At 46.7% G+C, this 21,348-nt stretch overlaps 1 protein-coding gene across 1 annotated transcript in view; it reads right to left on the bottom strand.

Moving 5' to 3' along the window:
• Positions 1-17,626: 17,626 nt before the first annotated feature.
• The window catches only part of LOC119450624 (uncharacterized), a 35,759-nt gene continuing 32,037 nt past the window's right edge, over positions 17,627-21,348 (bottom strand). The window contains exon 5 of the mRNA XM_037714125.2: positions 17,627-18,411. Within this exon, the coding sequence (XP_037570053.1) occupies positions 18,334-18,411 (78 nt within the window). The 3' untranslated portion in view covers positions 17,627-18,333. The remainder of the gene's footprint in view (positions 18,412-21,348) is intronic.

Here is a 21,348-nt window from a genome sequence, read left to right as displayed (position 1 = left end):
TTGGATTCAACTACCGTATTCATGAATTAAATATATGCGTGGTAATACAATTCATAGTATAAATTAGTGCACCACATACTCACTGAAAAGAAAATAATGGTAAGATCGATGGCAGAAATATTTCACCTAGAAAGAATATCTAGAAAGGCCATCTAGAAAAAATTGGCCGCATATCTGCTTGCTTCGCTGCGAATGACGTCGAAAGACGATAGTCTTCTGCCAAACCTCCCTACTCTCTCCTCCCACCCCTCACGCTCTTCCCCTTCCCTCTCACTCCTCCGATGATGGATGCAATGGGGGTTTTCCTGAATTCAATTCAAATTTCCCGCTTTCGCCCTGCTCTCGCGCTATCTGTTGGGACCTTTTATTACTGTTGTCTTAAAGCCAGCGAGCCGCGGCTTCAGTCGGCTTGTTTTTAACGCGTAGCGTCTCTTCGACAACATTTGTAAAGTGTTGATTTTTTTTCTCATTTGCAGCATTTCATTTTTCATTTCTTTCTGTCTCTCTCTTTCTCTCCGTGTTTCTCTTTCTTTCTTTCTCTCTTTAAATGTCTCTCTCTCTCTCTCTCGCTCTCATTTTCTCTTTGTCTCGCCCATAGCAATTCTGTTACAATTGTTGGTACAACGCAATCATATGGTTCCCATAAATGCATGCTTTAGAAGCGTGGTTGTATAACGAGTGGTTATGACGCTCGTCTTCGGACCGTGGGTACCCGGGTTCGAATCACACATCGCCAAAAATGTTTGCTTCATTTATTTATTACTCTCGGTATTATGAAGTGGCCTTTGACACAGTGCTGTTCTTTCTAGCTCCGGTTTATTTCCGTGCAATTCTAAGTGCATTCGCTAGGCCTTCGCTCCTTGCTCGGTCGGGATGGACGTGCACGACCCTGCACGTCTGCCGGCGACGGCGGCGTCAGCGGCGGCCGCCTCCAGGAAGCGGGTCGGCCAACAGAGCGACAGCGACAGCGAGGACACCCAAGTCTACTCTCTCAGCAGTGACGACCCTTCAGATGACGACTTCCAACTTGTGCAGAGCCGCAAAGCGAAGAGACGGAACACCAGGACGTCTTCATCGTCAAGTAGGGAAACAGTAAGACACACGCAAAGGCCGGACGCCAATACCATCATATTTGTGCCCGTGCTTCTTACCGTTAACATGAAGCTACTCAACAGACAATCTGCGTCGATGTTACTGGAAGCCTTGGTGCCCAATGAAATATCGGACATTCGAGTGAACACCCGAAAAAATCTACTGGCGGTAGATGCCCAGCACGCGGGTGCTTTGACCACTCTACGCAGCGTAACCGACCTTGATGGCATTCAGGTGCGCTCCTATATCCCTCTGGGATCTGATATAGTCATTGGCGTTATCTACGACGTCGACGTGGCCATCCTTAACCACGACTTGCCAATTCTTGTCAAGCCAGCTAATGACGAGGTCATTGTGGATGTTACTCGGATAGGCAGTTCATGCTGCGCGAAGATTGCATTCAAGGGTAACCATCTACCCTCGCATGTTAAGGTGGGACACTTCAGACATGCTGTGCGGCCTTTCATACCGAAGCCTCTTCAATGCCGCAAATGCATGAAACTGGGGCACGTGAGCAGTGTCTGTGAAAACCAGGCAACATGCCCCCGCTGCGCCGAGCCCCACGATGCAGATAAATGTGGCGCCACTGTAATGAAGTGTTCTAACTGCAGCGGGTCACATGAGGCTTCATCGAATAATTGCCCACATATTAAAAAGGAAATGGCCATCTTGAAAGAAATGGTGAGAGATCATTCAACTCACCGAGAAGCCGCCGCTAAGATTCGCCTCGAGCGTCCAATGGTTTACTGACATAGAGACACACGGAAGCGACCATATTCCAACATACATCAAGATTAGTGGAGTTGAGCAAAGCTCCTCTACAGTCTTGGGTACAGTTGAGTGGCCAAGGTTTAAGGAACATATGGATGACGCATGTCGGCAAGGCCTTTAACACAATATAGAAGACGAAATCGCGGACGCAATGAAAGCATTCATGTGCTCGCTCACAAGGTCAGCAAGGCGAACACACTTCGACACAGAACTGGAGAGGCTGCGTGCGGAACGCCGACAGGCGGAAAGAAGGTATCGGCGCACGAAATCCGTTCTAGACCTGAGGGCTTCACGACGCAAACAAAAGAAAGTTCAGCGTCGTATGGATAAATTGGAAGAAAAGCGATGGAAAACTTTCTGTCAGACGCTTGATCCCCGAAGATCGCTCTCACATGTATGGAAAACGGTTAGGGGTCTTCGCTCATGTCCGAATCAAAGGAAGCCTTTTGCTGTTCTGGCCCTCTACCAACACCGCTCGCAGTTTGAAGTGGCTGAAGAGTTCTGTGTGCGGGTTGCTGGATCCGTGATCATCCCTACTGACGCGGCACTGAATGGCGTCCCTGAGGCACGTGTATCAGGAATGAACGTGTCATTTTCACCTGAAGAGCTCGACGCTGCGTTAGCGACCTGCAGGCGTTCTTCGTCACCAGGACCAGATGGCATCACGTACGCTGCCCTAAGCCACCTTGGACATGAAGCACGTAGTGAGCTGCTCAACTACTATAATGAGTCTTGGCGAAACGGCGTTGTTCCTAAACAATGGAAATCGAGTCGCTTGATCCCCATTCTGAAACCTGGAAAGTCTCCGCTTGATTTATCGTCATATCGTCCGATTGCGCTTTCGAGCTGCGTCGGTAAAGTGATGGAAAGAATGATTCTTGCTCGCTTAGAATGGCACCTCGAGCGATTCAACATCTATCCGGATGCCATGGCTGGCTTTCGTCGAGGTCGCTCGTCCATCGACAATGTTATTGACCTCGTTACCTGGGTCCAAGAACAGAAAATCCTCAAGCGCCTACCAGTTGCACTTTTTCTCGATGTCAAAGGAGCATACGACAACGTCGCCCATGAGGCCATACTGAACTCACTTGAGGCTGTGGGAGTTGGTGGCCGGATGTATCAATGGATTCGGGACTAATTGACCGAGAGGTGCTTTTTCTTACAGACTGAAGACGGCCCAACTTCGGAACATTATATCTGCCGTGGTGTGCCACAGGGTGGAATGTTGAGCCCTATATTGTTCAACGTCGTCTTAGTGGGACTTCTGGCAGTATTTACCGCGGACAGTTCATGTCTCTATATACGCCGACGACATTTGCATCTGGGCCTCTGCAGTGACTCGGCCTCAGGTGCGGGCCAGGCTTCAGCGGGAGGCAACCATGACGGCGTCTTATCTACAAGGACAAGGCCTCAGTGTGTCTACAGAAAAGTGCGCATTGGTTGGCTTTACGCGCAAACAAATGTCCATGTATCCTGTTTCAATCAACGGTCAAGCTGTGTCCTATGTTAAGACGCATCGCTTTCTGGGTGTCATCATCGACCGCAACCTCTCGTGGACTCCTCACTGCGTCTACCTGAAGAAGAAGTTATTGGTATTGCTCAGGTATTTAAATTTCCCTGCGGGAAAAACTGGGGTGCACCAGTCCATTCTACGCTGCAGCTGTACAGGGTACTGTTCCTGGGACTCCTTCGTTACAGTCTGCCAGTTTTATCAAATACATGCAAGACGAACATTCGCGCTCTGGAGAGCATACAAGGTCAAGCCCTACGCACGTGTTTAGGGCTGCCTCGGTGCACCTCAAGAACAGCAACAATAGCCATCGCGAGAGACCATACGATCCAGACACACGTAGCTGCCGACTCCCTCATAGCGCACATTCGTCATCTGTCAAGGATCCCCGCCCATCACTTAGCTTCCCTACCAGCGGAGAGACCTCAAGCGACCTTTTCAAAAGTGATTAGCGGCCACCAAGAGTGGATACCGTCATCTTTTACACCGGCGGCGAAGCCTTCATCTCCCCTGTGGTGCCTGCGACAGCCTCAAGTGAATTTTACCATTCCCGGAATCACCAAGAAGGCCAATCATCCATCGTTGGCTCTGAAGCAACTGACGCTCCTATTATTGCACCAGATATATCATGACTACATACATATATATACCGACGGTTCGACCTCACCTTTCAGCTCAACTGCCACATTCGTCGTTCCAGCCAAGCAAGTTGCAGTTAAATTCAAATTATCACATATGACTACATCTACGTCGGCAGAACTTGCATCCCTCCATGCAGCTGTGACCTACGTCAAAGAAGAGCCGGCACAGAAATGGGTCATATTCTGTGACTCTAAGGCAGTCCTTCACAGTATCAAGTCAGCCTTACATCACAGAACTTACGAGCAGATGATATCCGACATCATGGAAGTACATAACCATGCTCTGGAAACAGGATACATTATAGTGTTCCAGTGGATTCCCGCTCACTGTGGCATCATCGGCAACGACATTGCTGACAGGGCTGCCCGATCTGCTCACGAAGACACCCAGACGCGTACAATACCTTTGGCGAGGACGGACACTGCCAGGGAACTTCGTCTGCTTGCACGCAAAAAGTCACAAGCTTTATGGAGCTCAAGTGGCTTCAATTGCCGATTGAACAAGTTGGACCCCTTGCTGCGTCTACAATTGCCATCTAGCCTTTCCCGCGGCGAAACAACCTTGCTGTGCCGCTTGTGGCTGGGAGTGGCGTTCACGAACGCTTACTCCTTCCGTATGGGAATGGCCGAGAGCCCGATGTGCGACTCCTGTATGTGCGAGGAAACCATCGAGCACCTATTGTGTACTTGTCCTCGTTACGACGTGCAACGCCTCTCTCTCAGGACCACTTTAAACCGACTGGACTCGAGACCCTTCTCTGAGTCAAAGATACTCGGACCGTGGCTGCACCCGTCACTGGCACAAAAAGCGATGCGTGCATTAGTGCAGTATTTGAAGTGCACCGGTTTAAGAGACCGCCTATAGTGTCCCTGTACATCGTCCCACGTGTACTCAGTACTCATTCTCTCCCTATTTTATTCTTTCTATTCCCCCTTTCCCTCACCCCTAGTGCAGGGTAGCAAACCGGACGCTCTTCTGGTTGACCTCCCTGCCTTTCCTCTCCTTGCTCTCTCTCTCTCTCTCTCGGTCTCTGTCTGTCTCTCTTCCCTTCACTCTTTGCACCTGCACTGCTCATGCTTGGTTTTGGACAGACAGACAGACAGACGAAAGTTTTTCGCGTTTAGGTAGCCCAAGAAAGGCTATCGTCCTTAAAATATATTCACCGAGGAGAAGTAGTAATAAATTTTTATTTTCGGTAAAGCATCCTGCTGATGCGATGCGTGAGCTGTGATATCGTTCACTGTAGTCGCGGGAGGGTGGCAACCCGAACCCGTCTTTGTGGTTGTGTAACCTTAGAACCTTTACGATGGGCGTTCCATTGAGGGTGACACTGGGATTGGGTTCATCGTAGCCGGGTGGGCTGCCTCTCGTTCTTGACTTGAGGGCGAGGTGCTCGGATTTCTGTGGAGCACAGTGGAGGCCGCATGTTTGCAAGTAGCTCTCGATGCTATCTACTGCTTCCCGTAGGCGTGTTTCTTTTGTTCCGGTGTTTGAAGCCATTGTCCATAACGTGATATCGGCATAACAAGCATGTCGTAGGTCCGGTATGGCACCGAGGAGGCTGGGTAGTTTGATCACAGCGACGCTGAAGAGCAATGGCGATATGGCTTTGCGGGGTGCCTTTGCTCGGTAGTCGGGAGCTGTCGCTGCGGAGGTTGTATATTCCCACTGTGGCCGTGCGGTCCGTGAGGAAATTCCTGGCCTAGTCGTATGTCCGAGACCCGCAGTCCAGGTCTTCCAGGTTGCAGAGGATAACTTGGTGACTGACGTTGTGAAAAGCTCCCTTTACGTCGATGGTTTGGATCGAGCATTCACTTCTGGCGCTCAGGTGGTCGATGAGGTCTTCCTTGAGGTTTTTCCTGAATCCGAACATAGTGTTCGGAAAATATCCGTTGTCTTCGAGGTATGGGGTTAGCCGGTTGTGCATCATGTGCTCAAAAACTTGCCCTACACACGAGGTAAGGGAAATTGGGCGCAAGTTCTCGATGCTTAGGTGTTTGTTTGGTTTGGGGATCATAGTGATCTCGGAGTGCTTCCAGGCAGCCGGTCGCTCTCCTTTCTCCCAGCATGCATTGAAGGGCTGAAGTAGGGCTGCAGTGGCCTGCTGCAGAAGCTTCCGGAGATGCTTGTTGATGATCCGATCTTTGCCCGGGCTGGTGTTTCTGGTGATCATCGATAGTGCTGCAGAGAATTCGGCCTGCGTAAAGGGTTGGTCAAGTTCGGGGTTTGGTTTCCAACCGTAAACCTTTCCGCGTGCCGTCGTATTAGCGGGTGAGTCACCGCACAGCTTCTTCTGAATTTCTGGAAGGAGGTTCTCTTCCGATCCGGCGTGGTTGTGCACAAGCCTACAGAGGTGTGGTCGCTGCTGCGTCTTCGTAGGACCGTTGTCGAGAAGGGCGCGCAGGAGATGCCACGTCGTCTTTGTGTTTAGGGTTCCCTGGAGTTTGTCGCAGAATGCGGGCCAGTTCTGTCTTCCTAATTTCTCCGCGTAAGCCTGTGCTTGCACGGGGAGGAAGGCGATTCACTTCTCTAATTTCTTGTTTAGCTACTGTCTCTTCCATCTCTTGAGGAGAGCTCTTCTGGCTTCTCAGAGGTGGAGGAGGTGCGTGTCGACGACTGGCGCTACTTTATTCAGCTGTGTGGCGTTCCGCCGTGGCAAGGACTTTTTTCAGCCAGTCATGTATGCGCTCTCCATGGTGGTCTCGACATTTAGCCCGCCTCTGAATGACTTCCAATCCGTTATCCGGGCCGTCCTAATCCTGGCGGGCTTAGGAGTGTGAGCCACGGTTAGTTGAAGGATGTGGTGGTTGCTGCCCATAGTTCTTGGAAGTGGGCTCCAATCTGCCGAAGTCACGTTTAGCGTGAAGGTGAGATCTGGGTTTGTGTCTCTGGAGACACTATTGCCTATCCTCGTGGTGTGTAGTGGGTCGTTCCACATAGTGAGTCTGTACTCGGGCTCCTTTCTTCGTGGTGGTTTGGTATCCCCAGGCCGAATATGGGGCGTTGAAGTCCTCCCCCCCCCCCTACAACAACTTGATGACCATCGGTGCGTTTCCGAATTTCTCTGGGAGGGCTGTACACACTGGCTACGAAGAGGTTTTGTGCGATTTGCTCTCCGGTATGACTTCTATAAAGGTGTGTTCAATCGGTGTGTTGACTGGTTCTAATTCCTGTACGGTGGGATTCTTCTTGGTGATGATTGCCGTGCGTTTGGTTTGTACGTGGACGTTGTACCCTTGTCGCCGGACATTTTGTGTATTTGTTTCTTGCCGTGCTATGAGGTCGGGTGGGTCTTGTTTGACACATTCTTCTACGGTAGCATGCAATGGTCGGTAACAATGACAGCTCTACTGCCATATATTTTGTTTTATATACTCACCGAAAAAAACCAAAATTTCGAGTCGGGAACACCGGAAAAAAGGACGCCGAATTTAGAGAAATAATAACCAACAGTGCTGAACCCAATGGTTATATATGTTACTGCCACTCCGCAGTCTACACAAAAATTTGTCGCAGGGGAAACGCGCGTCCCTCGCGCCCTTTCACTCGCACATACAGCGTCCGCAGCACGGCGACGATTTCATCGCCGTTGACGTCATACGGAACCTCACGGTGACGCCGACGACAACGGAGACGTCGACGGCAGAAATCTGCTTTGAAGTGTCCATATAATTGCTATCGCAATAAAATGAATTGTGTGGTGTATCATGAATACCTCATTATTTATCGGCCGATTCTCAGAGGGTTTAATATTAGCTAAAATTGTACAATAAGTGGTGCTGCTATACTGTGACAAAAAACACAGACAAGACAAGACGAAATGTTGCTTGATAAACACATAAACGAAAATATTTAGTGTACACCTACTGGGGCGCCTTGATAACTTGTTTCGAGGGGAAAGAAACGGAAATAAGTCGAAGGTTAATCACTGATCAAAAATACCTGTACAGTGACTAACTTAGATGGCAATCGGTGCCAGCACGACTGAGCGCTCGCTTTTCTTACAAAACGTGCAGTGGCTATTCTTGTTCAATACGTTATAGATGACGTACGTAAAGTGCACAAGAATTGATTTTTAGAAATGACGAAGTCAATAAAAATGATGCGGCAGAAATTCCAACAGTATGCAATCAATGGTTAGTATTACAAATGCGCAAACTATCCTAAGGTGGTCATTTTGTTAGCCTTGCGGTAATATGTCCGATTGCTAGCTGCTTAACCAGTTTGGGTACCAATTTACATGTTAAGCGAAGCGTTATAGGCTCACAAGTTTCGGCGGTGGTGGTAGTGGGGTCACGCTGAAAAGTGGGCCGATCGTGTTGATACTGCAGAAAGGGTCCAAGCTCAACGGCACATACCAGGAACAAAAAAGATAGTAAGAGAAAAAGGGAAAGAGAAAGAGAGAAATAATAAGAGAGAGAGAAAGAAAGTGAGAGTGAGAGAAATAAAATCACCAGCCCTTCCCCGGTCGAGAAAATGGGGGTCAGCGAAGGTTCTCGTGTGTGTACTTGACCTACTACTTTCCCTTTCCTTTCCTATTACTTTTCGCTCCCTTTCGTGGTACTTTTCGTTACCTTTCCTTCTACATTTGTTTCCCTTTCGTGCAACTTTTCCTTCCGTTGCGTTGTACGTTTCCTTCCCTCGATGCATACATATAATAAACGTTTATGTTTTATTACCGTGACATCTCGTGACCTTTAATTTACCCTGACGAAGGTCAGATTCACATACGACAAGCTTCGCTTACCCCCATTTTCTCGACAGGGGAAGGCCTGGAGATTTCTTTATTTTCTTTTTATAGACAGCGGAAATTTGCTTGACACGGTGAAATCCTTGTCGCTACTAACATCTGGCAGTGCGTCATCGACAGTGCGTCATCAGTGCTGCCGGACTGCCACACGCGTCAGACCTTCGGGTCAGTTTCTTGCGCCGTTCTTTCAAGCGCTGCAAAGCACGTGCAAAAACAACAGTATAAACGTCCTGTATAAAAAGCACAATAAACGTACTTACACGTAGGAGCCCCGAGGTGCATTAGATGTGACTGTCGAGCGGCCATGAGGACGCGTTGCTTGCTGCCATTTGGCATTCTCAGATCTATACGGCGAAAGTGTTTTAGCCACATCAGAGATACTGCTAAAAAAAAAGAAAAGAAGCAGAGAAAGAAAACAACAGCAAAAAAGATGAAAAAGTATCTCAGTCAAAAAGTACGTGGCGCCGGGGATTCAAACCCTAAACCCGTGGCAGGGCTGGCAGGGCTGGCAGGGCTGGCAGGCCGACACTTTACCTCAACGCCACTTCTGAAGCTTGCCGCTTTGCTTTTGCAGTTGTTATATTAACCACTGCCTCAAAACGTTTAGAGTAATTTGCCGCATTATGTTTGCTAATTTTGGCGTTTCGACGGCTGATTCTTGCGCACTTTACGTAAATCATACTCCAACCTCTTATCCTAGAACGTATTTACCACCTAGAGCCGCTTCTAAACACCGGTATCGTTAGAATAGCGAGTCCTCCGCCGCGGTAGTACGGATTGTCGGCGAAATGCGCTACGGCACGTACTCCTCCTTCTTGTTTGTGCAGGTTCCTAGCTCGCACATGTGATGACTGCAAAAAATGCGTGTATTATAAGCAGCTCTGTTCGTATTTTAACCAGTGTATTCTGAAGGTAGTGCGAAGCTTTGCGGAATAGACAGACAGAAAGACGGATGGATAGATAGATAGATAGATAGATAGATAGATAGATAGATAGATAGATAGATAGATAGATAGATAGATAGATAGATAGATAGATAGATAGATAGATAGATAGATAGATAGATAGATAGATAGATAGATAGATAGATAGATAGATAGATAGATAGATAGATAGATAGATAGATAGATAGATAGATAGATAGATAGATAGATAGATAGATAGATAGATAGATAGATAGATAGATAGATAGATAGATAGATAGATAGATAGATAGATAGATAGATAGATAGATAGATAGATAGATAGATAGATAGATAGATAGATAGATAGATAGATAGATAGATAGATAGATACTGTGATTGGGCCTCAACAGCCATTGAACTAAACGAGCGCACACTAGGTCAAGTACACACACCATTACATGAATCAGACACATTACAGAACAAAGAAAACCACAAAGACAATATAAAACAATAATCTGAAAAGAGCCATGAAAAACAGCAATTTAGGCAAATATGTCCGGGCTATGAATGCATGAATTGACACGTTAACATGAATGTATGAATTGACACTATTGATACATTCGCAATAAACTACTCCGGAATATTTAAGCAGTTACATGAGCTAGACGTGAAGAAAGTAAATGGTCCCTATAACATTCTCAATGAGTTCTTAAAAAGATATCCTGAATGTAACAGTAAATATATTGGCCTTATTTACCGCAAGTCACTTTCGACGTCAGACCTACTTGAAGATTGAAAAATTGCTTAAATTGTACATAATTACTAACCTACCATCTAACTACAGACCAATTTCACTTACCAGCACATCAAGTAAAATTTTGGTACACATTATTCTCAAACACTTAACCTTATATTACGAAGAACATTTTCTAGTAGATGCATCTAGGTTTTAGACGAGGTTTATCGACAGTCACTCTGCTAACTGAAGTGGTACACGATCTTGCTTTAAGTATTAATAATCATAATCAAACTGACCTACTTTTACTAGATTTCCGTAAAGCGTTTGATTGTGTGTGCCATAGTAAACTAACTGCCAAAATTGCAGCTGTTATTGGCAATGGGCCCATTACTTCATGGATAAAAAGCTTCTTATCTCACCGATGACAATTTGTCGTCATTGAAAACATCCCATCCGCACCGGTGCCTGCTACATCAGGGGTCCCACAGGGCTCATAAATAGGTCCGCTGTTATTTTTTCATTTTTATGAATGACATTACAATAGCATTGATTGTAAAATAAACTCTTTGCGGACGACTGCATAATATACAGAGAAATACGTAATCATGAGGATCAATTTCTGCTCAATAACACACTAGCAAAATAACCGACTGGTGTGATAACTGGCAAATGACCATTAATACAAACAAAACGGTTTGTATGACAGTAACAAGAAAAAAGCACTCATCGCTTTTTCTCTACACACTTAACGGCAGCCTCGTAACTAGAGTTCAACAGCATAACTCTCTTGGCTTACAATAACGTCCGACCTTAACTGGACATCGCGTATTAAAACATTACTTCTTGTGCATTACGAAAATTCTTTTTTCTCAAAAGGTGCCTGCGGCTGGCACCAACTAACGTCAAACTTTTAACTTGCACTACATTTGCGAGACCTGTCCTTGAGTATGCTAATGTCGTATGGTTCCCGTACATTAAAAGTAATATATCTAAACTAGAAAGCATCCAGAGAAAGGAAATTAGGTTTGTCCACAGAAAATACCAGCGCAGTGATTCACCTTCTCTTCTCCTAACACAGTGAGGGCTTGCAACTTTGACTGCTCGAGCAAAACGAGCTCGTCTAAAATTTCTGCATCAAATACTACACAACCGACTAAAAATAGATGCTTCTGCATACGTTATCTTTTCTAAATCCCGCATACTTCGTCATAATCATCCGTATACACTAAACGAGTTCCTTTTATAATAACGGTACTTTTCAGTTTTCTTTTTTCCCCCGTGTCGTTTTCAAGTAGAATAACGTAGATGCATCTACAACTAACACAGTATCGCAGTCTGATTTTGTTAAGTAATAGGAAGATGAAATAAGCAGTTAGGAAAAAATTGTTCTTATTTACATATAATCGTCAAAACTCCCATTCTTCTGAACTATAGCTAAACATTTACCTCCTTTGTTTCTTTCTTCGTTTTTGTAACATTGTAATAATCTATTGTGAACTATTTATGTTACTTGCTCTGTTTATTAACAGTATTGTTGTAAAATTGCGCATTGAACCTGATTGATGTATTTCCATTTACATGTTTGGATGTTTTTTACCGTTCGTTATATAAAACATGCATTCTGTGTGTAATCATGTGCCCACCTGCTATGGTCTCGATATGAGACTGGCAGTATTGTAAATAAATAAATAAATAAATAAATAAATAAATAAATAAATAAATTATAGGTGATCGGCTAACGAGTCATGGGACAAATTGCATGCATCTCCGGGTAAAATGTACCAGAACATTTGGCGGCTTTTTTATAAGGCACACGAAATCGCAGCGACGTCAATAACTAGTCGCAGTCGATGGAGCCACGTACAACTTTATGCGGTTGCGGAACAGCGTTCTCCTGATGAATCCGCCATTCTGCCTTATTTTTAAGGCGACCAACTTAATTGCTTGCGCCCACGTCCAACGTAGATAGATTTAGACACTTCGTAAAATAAAACGAAAGAAAAAAATGCTTTCTATACCGGAAGGCACAATCACTGAAGCGAATATTCAAAAAATAGCAGTTCCTAAAACAGTTTGGGCACCGCTTCTAGCTGGCATAGGCATCCCAAGAGGCGCATTTTATTGCAAACACTTCTGCAAAGGCATGTATATTTTCTCACCACGAGGAATTCATTTTTTCTTTATTGCCTATTTTCCATCCGTTTCTCGCCATTCATTTTCACAATGATCGATCGCTTTTATAGATCACCATTATGGTACATCCTCTCTTCGTGACACAAACACTGGTAACAAGCTTCTGTTCGATACCAGCATACAGGCGACGCCACCTCCGCCTCTGAGTAAGCCATGTCACACACTGCAGCATCAGTATTCATTAGAGCTAAGCACCTAAACAAGCATTGTTCCGAACAGCTGAGCTCTATTAAGGAGAATAATAGCCTTTGCAGTGCTCTGAGAAAACGAAGATATCTACCAAAATTCGCTGGTGGTGCATTTATACATGTGAGTACAGCACACAGTAAAAAAACGTGCAAGAAATATTACGTATTTATCTTCGACACGTTACCCAAATTGGGAACCATTTTCTTGAGCGCACAGCCAAGGCCTGATCTAACTCAAGCTTTTGGAAGGCTGTCCGAAAAATCTCTGCTTGCAACCTGCCCATCTCCAATAGCTGATGCCTCTGAACTTTCCGCCTTGGACGCTCTCTTCTATGCGAGCCGTGTTACACATTCCCGATATCAGCCCGAACAAAAGCATGCTACAAGCTGCTACAATCATGCTACAAATGGCCCTAAGCCACACCGCCAAGGAATAATCAGATTCGACTGATTTCACCGATGGGTCTTGATATAAACAGAGTTCATCGTACGATTTGTGCGTATCGTCTACTGGTCAGTGCTTCGCTTACCTCTTGAACGGGTAGCATCAAGCACATCAGGGGAACTTCATGGCATGAAAGAAGCCGTTATTCACATCCTTCGACAACGGTTAGGACGGTGAGTCATCTTCACAGACTCAGTGGCACTACAAAACATATGCAATATGAACAGAAATCGTAACCAACAGGCAGTGACCCGAGACGTTAGTTACTTTCATCATAAAGTCAGTGTCGCTGGCCACGCTATCCTATTCCACTGGATTCTCGAACACTGGGGAATGTGTGGAAATTAAAAAAAAGCGGATGTAGTTGCCCGCAGAGGCTGGCATTTAGAAAATTGCCGGAGAATATATTCTACAAAATCTGATGCATCAGCTATGGCAAAGAATTACAGTGTTTCACTTAACGTGGCCAAACTTTAAAAATATGCAAATTCGACGTAGCTGGACAGAACCAAGAAAATGCTCTTTGCCGTCGCTTGGGGATACTCAGATTATTTTTGCATGCCGCCTAATTAGATAATTAGTCTTCAATAATTATTCAACTTCTTCAATATTACAATTACATGAAAAGAGTCAATAAGAAAATTGTAGAGAGAGCAACACGAAAAACTCTCGATACAGCTCTCTGTTGCTCAATACGTGCTACATAAAAGCGTTTTTCCGAGCGTGAAACAAGCCCGCGAATACACGCAAGGTGCCTCGAGCGGAAGGTTGCGCGGCAATTTTGCGTGTATACACCCGCGCTCCCTGTATGCCCACGCGGAAAGGAATCGTCTGTGGTGTTCATCGCTTCAATATCCCTTCCTCCATTCAATAGACCTCGTCCCAAAGTATAGACTTACAGATCAGCATCCCCGTCATCATGACACTATATATGCTCGACTTCGTCTGGACGCCGCATTCACAAGTAACTACTTATGCCACCTGGCATTGACCACCAACCCATATTGTGATACCTGTGATGTATTAGAAATTGTGGAGCACATTTTGTTGGAATGCCCAGGTTACAGTGACGAGGGAACTTGTTATTTCGTTAGAATGGGCTCTGTTTCCCAAGAAACACGAGGCTTTAGGAAGAATACTAGGTACTATGCCTTCTCCTGCAATGCAGCGGCAAGCTTTAATATTTCTATTTATATTCCTTGGAGACATCGGATTAACTTGCAAGCCGATGTCTACAGCATATGTAGCCTGTTTCCAGGAACACCAATCACCTTTGTCTCACCTATAAATATCATGATCTTATTTTTCCTTGTTTTCTGTGCTTTCTTTTTTTTTCCTTTTTTGACCCTCCTCCTCCTAAGGCCTTTTTGTCCCCGATCCCCTTCTCAATTCAGAGTAGCATGTAGGCGCCTACTTATACGCCGCCAAAGTTATCTGTATCTCAGTAAAAAGATTTCTGTCTCTCTGTCTCTCTCTATTTAAATTAGGCCTCCACACATCTAGGCCGCACGTAGTGTGAACATATTCGGGTTGCGCATAAAATGCTGATAGTATGCCAACAAGCCTGAAGACTAACGCAACCTTTTGAGAATCATGAATCAAATTTCAGAGAGTGAGAGTTCGAAACATAAAAAGCGCGGCGCCTTGCGTGAGCATTTTCTCGGCAAAGGAGCGTTCTCGCCTCATTTTCTTGCAGAATTTGTGCACCAAAACGCGCAATAAGTCATGTTTCTAACATTTCATGCTTTTATAGGGTTAGAGAATTGAAACTTAACAAGTTTTTGCCATTGTACATTGCGTTTTACATGCGCGAGCGGAGGCGGACAACGGCTTGTCGAAACGAAACACCAGTAGCAGAGGACAGCTTCAGCTCCGGTAGGTTCGCTTTCTTTATTCGTTCACACGAGTAATAATGACGATCACACTATCTTGAATTTATCCGCACAAGATAAGCGATAGGTGGCCCTCAAAGTCAAGCAAGCATGGAGGAATAGACGGAAAGACAGGGAGGTTAGCAAGTTCTCAGACGGGTTGGCTACCCTGTGCTGGGCAAAGGAAATAAGAAGAATAAAAGAAAATAGAAAAGAAATGTTACAAAAAGACGAAATACGAGGGGAAAAGGAGAGGAGAATACGACACTGCTTAAAGTACGTGTATAAGACCAGTTCTCCGCAAGAAGGGCATCAACGCTTTCAAAGCCTTCTGTGTGGAGAACGGTCTCGGCCAATGTCCCAGCACCCTCTCCCCCGACAAAAGGCACACTCGCGGGGACACTCGCAGAGAAGGTGGGCGATTGTTTCCTTGCAGCTACAGTTATCGCATGTAGGGCTGTTGCCCATTTCGATCCGAAATGAGTAAGCATTCATGAAGGCCACGCCAAGCCACAAGCGGCACAGAAGCGTCTCCTCAGGTCTAGATATTCCTGACCGAAGACGGAGCTGTAATTCGGATCCAAGTTGTGGAGACGAGCGTGAGTGAATTCCGTAGATTTCCACTGTGCAAGTGTAAGTTCACGTGCAAGCGAACGAAGCCCTCTAGCTGCGTCTGTTCTAGATAACGGTATAGTTACACAGTGGCGACCATCATGAGCAGATCGGGCGGCCTCGCCTGCACGGTGGTTTCCGTAGATACCACAGTGGCCCGGTATTCACTGATATGCTATGTTGTGTTTTTTCTCTGTTGCGTGGTGACGAAGAAGTCTTATGTCAGCGACTAATTCTTCATTCGGTCCATGACGAAATGGTGACATAATGCACTGGAGAACATAATGCCTTGGAGTCGGAGAAGATTGACCATGCGTGTGACGGTTCTTCAATTACGAACTCTAGAACAACACGGAGGGCCGCGAGCTCTGCAGCTGTCGATGAAGTGAAATGCGATGTCTTGAATTTTATGGTGACGGATTTTGTAGGTATAACCACTGCTCCTGCTGAGCTTGCGGAAGATGTCATGATCGCTCCATCAACCAAGGGGGACGAATGCATTCAGCACAGCAAGGAAGGGTTGCTCTCACTCATCACAAGAGCACATCGTTGAGAAACCCCTGCAGCCAGCGTCGCTTCGGCGCTGGCAGACGGCCATTTCAAGCCAGGTAGTAACAGCGTTGCTTGAAGCCACACAAGTCCAAGCACACCACAATAATTGGCGACATTTTCTGCGGGTCAAAAAAAGGGGGTGAAACTCTCTCCTTATTTGTCTTTTCATTCTTGAGGTCATCATTATCATCATCATCAGCCTATTTATGTCTGCTGCAGGAGAAAGGCCTCTCCCAGCAATCTCCAATTACCCCAAGCTTGCGCCAGCTGATCACACCTTACGCCTGCGAATTTTCTCCTTTCATCACGCCACCCATCCCCACCACCACAACTCAATTCATCACACCACCGATCCCCACCATCACCCCACTTCTGCCGTCCTCGACAACGCTTTCGCCCTCTTGGCACCCAATTTGTATATCTACTAGATCCCCGGTTATCTGCTCTCTGTATTACCTGTATGGCATGGTCCTTCCAACTCCATTTTTTTCTGGTAATGTCAAATATAATATCAGCTATATACCCATGTATGCTCTCTAATCCACATCGCTGTCCTCCTGTCTCGAGGTGCCATCCAGTTAATGCCACTGCCACAACTCCAGAAAGAATGTTGCGCCTATCTGGCTGGCCGTGTCGTCCCTGTCAGGAATAAAGGTCAGATAAGTCGGCGGGGCTTTAGTTCTCTAAGGTCTCAGGAAACGAAGTTTCCGCTAAACGCTGTTGTTTTAACGCTCTTTATACAGTGCTGCTGTGTAATGCTCTGAAGTAAAGCAGCAGTGTAATGCTCAATTAATGAGTGCGACACAACACTGACGAAGTGTCCTCGTCATGGCGTCATTGTTGTCGTCTAGCTCCCTTCGTCCAGCCGTGGTCACCATGGTCACTTTGCCACTGTCGTGTAATTTTCATCATCATCATGTCGCTGTCACCGTTGTCGCTATCGCCCTAGTCACGCTGTCAGGCGATGATCATGCCGTCGACGGAACGATCTTTGTTGTCATCATTGTCTCGTGGTGGCCATCATGACATTGTCATCATGGGTATTTCGTCATAATTCTGGCGTCACCGCCATATTCGTGGTTTTCGCACCATAGTTATCACGCCCCCGTCGGTGCCATTTTCATGTTTATCATCGTCGCCATGCCGCTTTCGTTATTTTTTTTTCGTCATCGTCCTTTTCCGGCCAACATCGTCGTCATATTCGTAGTCATGTCTTCATTCTTGTCTTCACGCCACCGTCGTTGCCATTTTCGTCATCCTCTCGTTGTTTTCAGTGTCGTGCAGCCGTTGTCGTCATCGTACGTTTATTCGAGAATAAACGTACGTTGCACCCTTCCAATGTGGACGTGTTCGTTCCCCTGAGTTTTATTGAAACAAAAGTAAACGATTGTACATAGTTTACTGCTTTGCGCAGTAAATGACTTAAGGATGCGAAAGGTGTCCAGGTTTGTGTCTATTTTATTGAATCCCTCGATGACTTGACGCCTGGAGACACGTCACGTGTTCAACGCATATGAAGGCCCACACCTTACGAGGTCTGACCCTCAATGTCCCGCGAGCAGCAAAAATGCGCCAGCAGAGTGAGCGCTGCTTTCTTTAGAGAAGTAAATGGACACTTAATTTTAGCAGCTATGCTTGTGACTTTAGGTACGAATAGTCTACTTCTACAAGTGTGGTTCCGTAGAGCATTTCCGCGAACAGGCCAATCGGCGCTGTAGACTATCCACATAAACTTTTACTCATTATGTCTTATTCGCCCGTCTGCGCATCTGCGCTCTAAGTTGTTCAGGCATCTCGAGAACCGCGTGGTTGAACCATGACGCAGGTACTTGGACTCTTCAGCAAGGTGCGACTCCAGTCTCCCATCCCTTTATTTAGTCCCCATGTAGAGAGAAATGAGTTCGACGTGTTCTTTAAGCGACGGCTGCTTAAGTCCCTAACAAATGACACTTGACACAGCGGGCACTGAGCGGTGCAGCTCTCGCAAACAGCCATTCCGTCGCAGACGTCCATTTGCAGGGCGCAACCTTCGGTCACGTTCCTCGGCGACCATCAGAGAGTTGTCAAAGGGGCACGGCCAGGTAGCCCCGTCGGGACCTAGCCTTGCAGCATACCGTCGTAGCCAGGATTAGAGTCACCAACTGAAATGAGAACGGGAGGGTATGTGTGTATAAATGGCACGAAGTTGAGTGCACACTGCAGGGTATACTGCATTTAAGCGAGCTTGCAATGGAGTATATGACGAAGCCTTCGCGATAGTGGCGTAACAGTTGGACATCAGACAGGAAAGGATCATGTACTGAGGAGCGCATGCCGTAAAGAAGGCGAGCAGAAAGAATTTTGAAGCAACAACAACAATGATTATACAGAACCAACGCACATATTAGACTACCCATCGTTTTGTTAGCGCGGTGGCAGGCACGCTGACACACGAAGTCAGTGGAAAACAATGAACGCAGAAGTGAAAAGCAAATATCGAGGCCCGCGTGAAACGAAGCTTCACTCAAGCGGTATAGATCAAATCCAGCACAGCTAGCAGCGATTCGTACAATTGCGCTTACTTTAATCCTATGCAGCATGCAACGTAATGCAATCCTTCCCATTAAATCACAGCAAAGTCACAAGTTTAGCATCATGCACTTTTCTGCTTCAAGGACATCACCGCTCACAAGCCATTCCGACATGAAAACACCAAATAAGGTGTTCCCATGGGCAGTGTGGGACATCCACGAAGCAAATGTCACGAGGAGAGTTGCGGAGAGGGGCTTTCTATTCCATTCCATTCCTACTCCATTCCGGAGAACAGAAATCCTCATTATTTCTATTCCTTCTAACTCCTCGGAAGAGCGAGAGTTGAACCATCCCCACTTCTGGTGTGACCGAGCTGAGCCATTCTGTCCCTCGTACTCCAGTAAATTTAACGCTGCCCCTATAATTGTTTAGTACTTGCGCTTGCGTGCCTCGTAAGTAGAAACCTATTTTATTGCGATAACAATTATATGGACACTTCAACTGGATTTCTGCCGTCGCCGTCGCCGTCGCCGTGAGGTTCCGTGTAGATATCATCATCGCCGCGCCCCGTATGCCCGAGCGGTAGCGTGCGGGGGACGCGTGCTATCACGGAGAGCGAATGCACGGCGGAAAGCAAACGCGACCGTCGCGCGTGGGGCTATGGGAGGGAGGGAGGGAGGCGGGGCGACGCTGCGCTCCGGCACCAAAGGCCTATCTTGCAACTGGGCGCAAGGGGAACTTCCCACTCAATCTCCCACGAGCAAGCAAGGAAGCGGGACGGCAGCGCCGGAGGGAGAGGGGGGGGGCGCACTTCTACTCTGCCAACAACCGCGCTCGTCGCTCGTCGGCCGCACTGTCTCTTATCTCCACACGGCTCTGACCTTTTCTATGCGCTGTGCATTCGCCGCTCAGTTTCCGTTGAAGCGATAGGCCGCACGTACCTTCGCCCGCTGCGACGAATATGCGCTTGCTGCCAGCGTTTTGACAGTCGTTGTCTGCGGTCATTCAGCGTGATCTATTTATGTTTGCTTGTGCGCGCTCACACCACGCTTGTTCATTCAGTTAGTAATAGTCGGGCCACATTTTCCAACGCACGCTACACATGCAATGCTGCCCGGATCGGCAGTGCAGCGCTACAGGTGTGTCCCTTCGCACGCGCTGCCCACGGGAAGCGCTTCTCATCAACACCACCGTTTCACACGCGCTTTCTCGTGGTCATCGAGTCTCTCTTCATGTCGGTCTACTTACGCCGCAGCACACCTGCTTACTTAATCAGCTCATGTTTACTACAATTCATATTACTACCAAAGCCGCTCACCTTACTTCGTGTCCCATTGCTGTGTTGCTGTCGCACTCATTGCTTCGCCCTTAGGGCGAAACTTTGACATTTTTTTTCTCTTTTTTTTTTGAAGTCATCACATGGTTACAAATAGTGTTACGCATAATTTTCTTTGTCATAAGCAACATATTTGTGGCCTGTTATCTATGCAGCAAGTTGTTGCCTATAATATCTCTAATATCTACTGCTTTGAAGTGGAGCTATCTTGGCGAACCCGTCCAGGACTTTCCTGGCGATGGCTGGGTCCTGCTTTCATGCCTAATAGCTCATGCATAATAAATATGAAAACTCAATTACGTGCCCGATGGCCGGTTCAAACCTCGGTCCACCAAGCCCGACGCTCACACCATTAGGCCCCAGTCGGGCGTACATTTCTATCGTACCATCGCAAACTAGCTCTTTGAGGTAATCGCCGCGTGTGTCACATTGCGTAGCACCCGTGCGCGAGAAAATATGCGCACACGCTGGTTTCCTTTGCATAAAAGACGCAGAAATGAAATGGGCAAATTTATAGCAACTGATGTGCGCCACGTATTCTGGGTACCTCTTCGGCACACGTTATGGCATCTCCTCGCAACGTACGAACCGCTGCTGAAGAAGCGAATCGTAGAGCTACGTGCGAGGCTACAACCAGGCATCATCGGGCTCAGCAGAGTGCTGTGCAGAGAGCATTACAAGCCGCAGCTCGCCGTCGATGCCGGGCGGACAGTTCAGATCGTTCTCGTCAAATCGAGGCAAAGAGACTTTGCCGCGAAGACCCTGTTGTGCGTGGTGCCGAAATTGGATCTACTCTTGCACAGCTCAACCAGCTTACGCTGTGACTGTGCTGCGTGTGCCGCGCAGGCCTGTGCTGTAAAACATGACCCGCGCGTCCAAATCACCGTAGACTCTGGCAGGCTACAGCCGGTTGTGACGTTGTTTTTGACCTCGATCCTTGTGTCGTAGGTCCAGTGCGATCTTGCTAAACCGAATCATATTTTTTGAAATCCATAAGTTGTTGTCTTTAAACGTACTTAAGTCTGGTAATACAGGAAGGTTTCCATGTCTTCATAAATGCAGAATGTGCAGAATACAGTATTCTTATATTCTCCATAGCAAAGGTAATCAGCTGTCGGTAGATACTGAAAAAAACTGGTAGGAGGAATACAATATATTAGCTAAGCCTAGTTTAGGCTAAATATCAAATTTACCGGTTCGATTGCTTCAATGAAAGTGAACATTTAGAATT

This window comes from Dermacentor silvarum, chromosome 4 (assembly GCF_013339745.2).
Source record: "Dermacentor silvarum isolate Dsil-2018 chromosome 4, BIME_Dsil_1.4, whole genome shotgun sequence".
Lineage (NCBI taxonomy): Eukaryota > Metazoa > Arthropoda > Arachnida > Ixodida > Ixodidae > Dermacentor > Dermacentor silvarum.
This window is presented reverse-complemented; position numbering and strand designations above follow the sequence as displayed.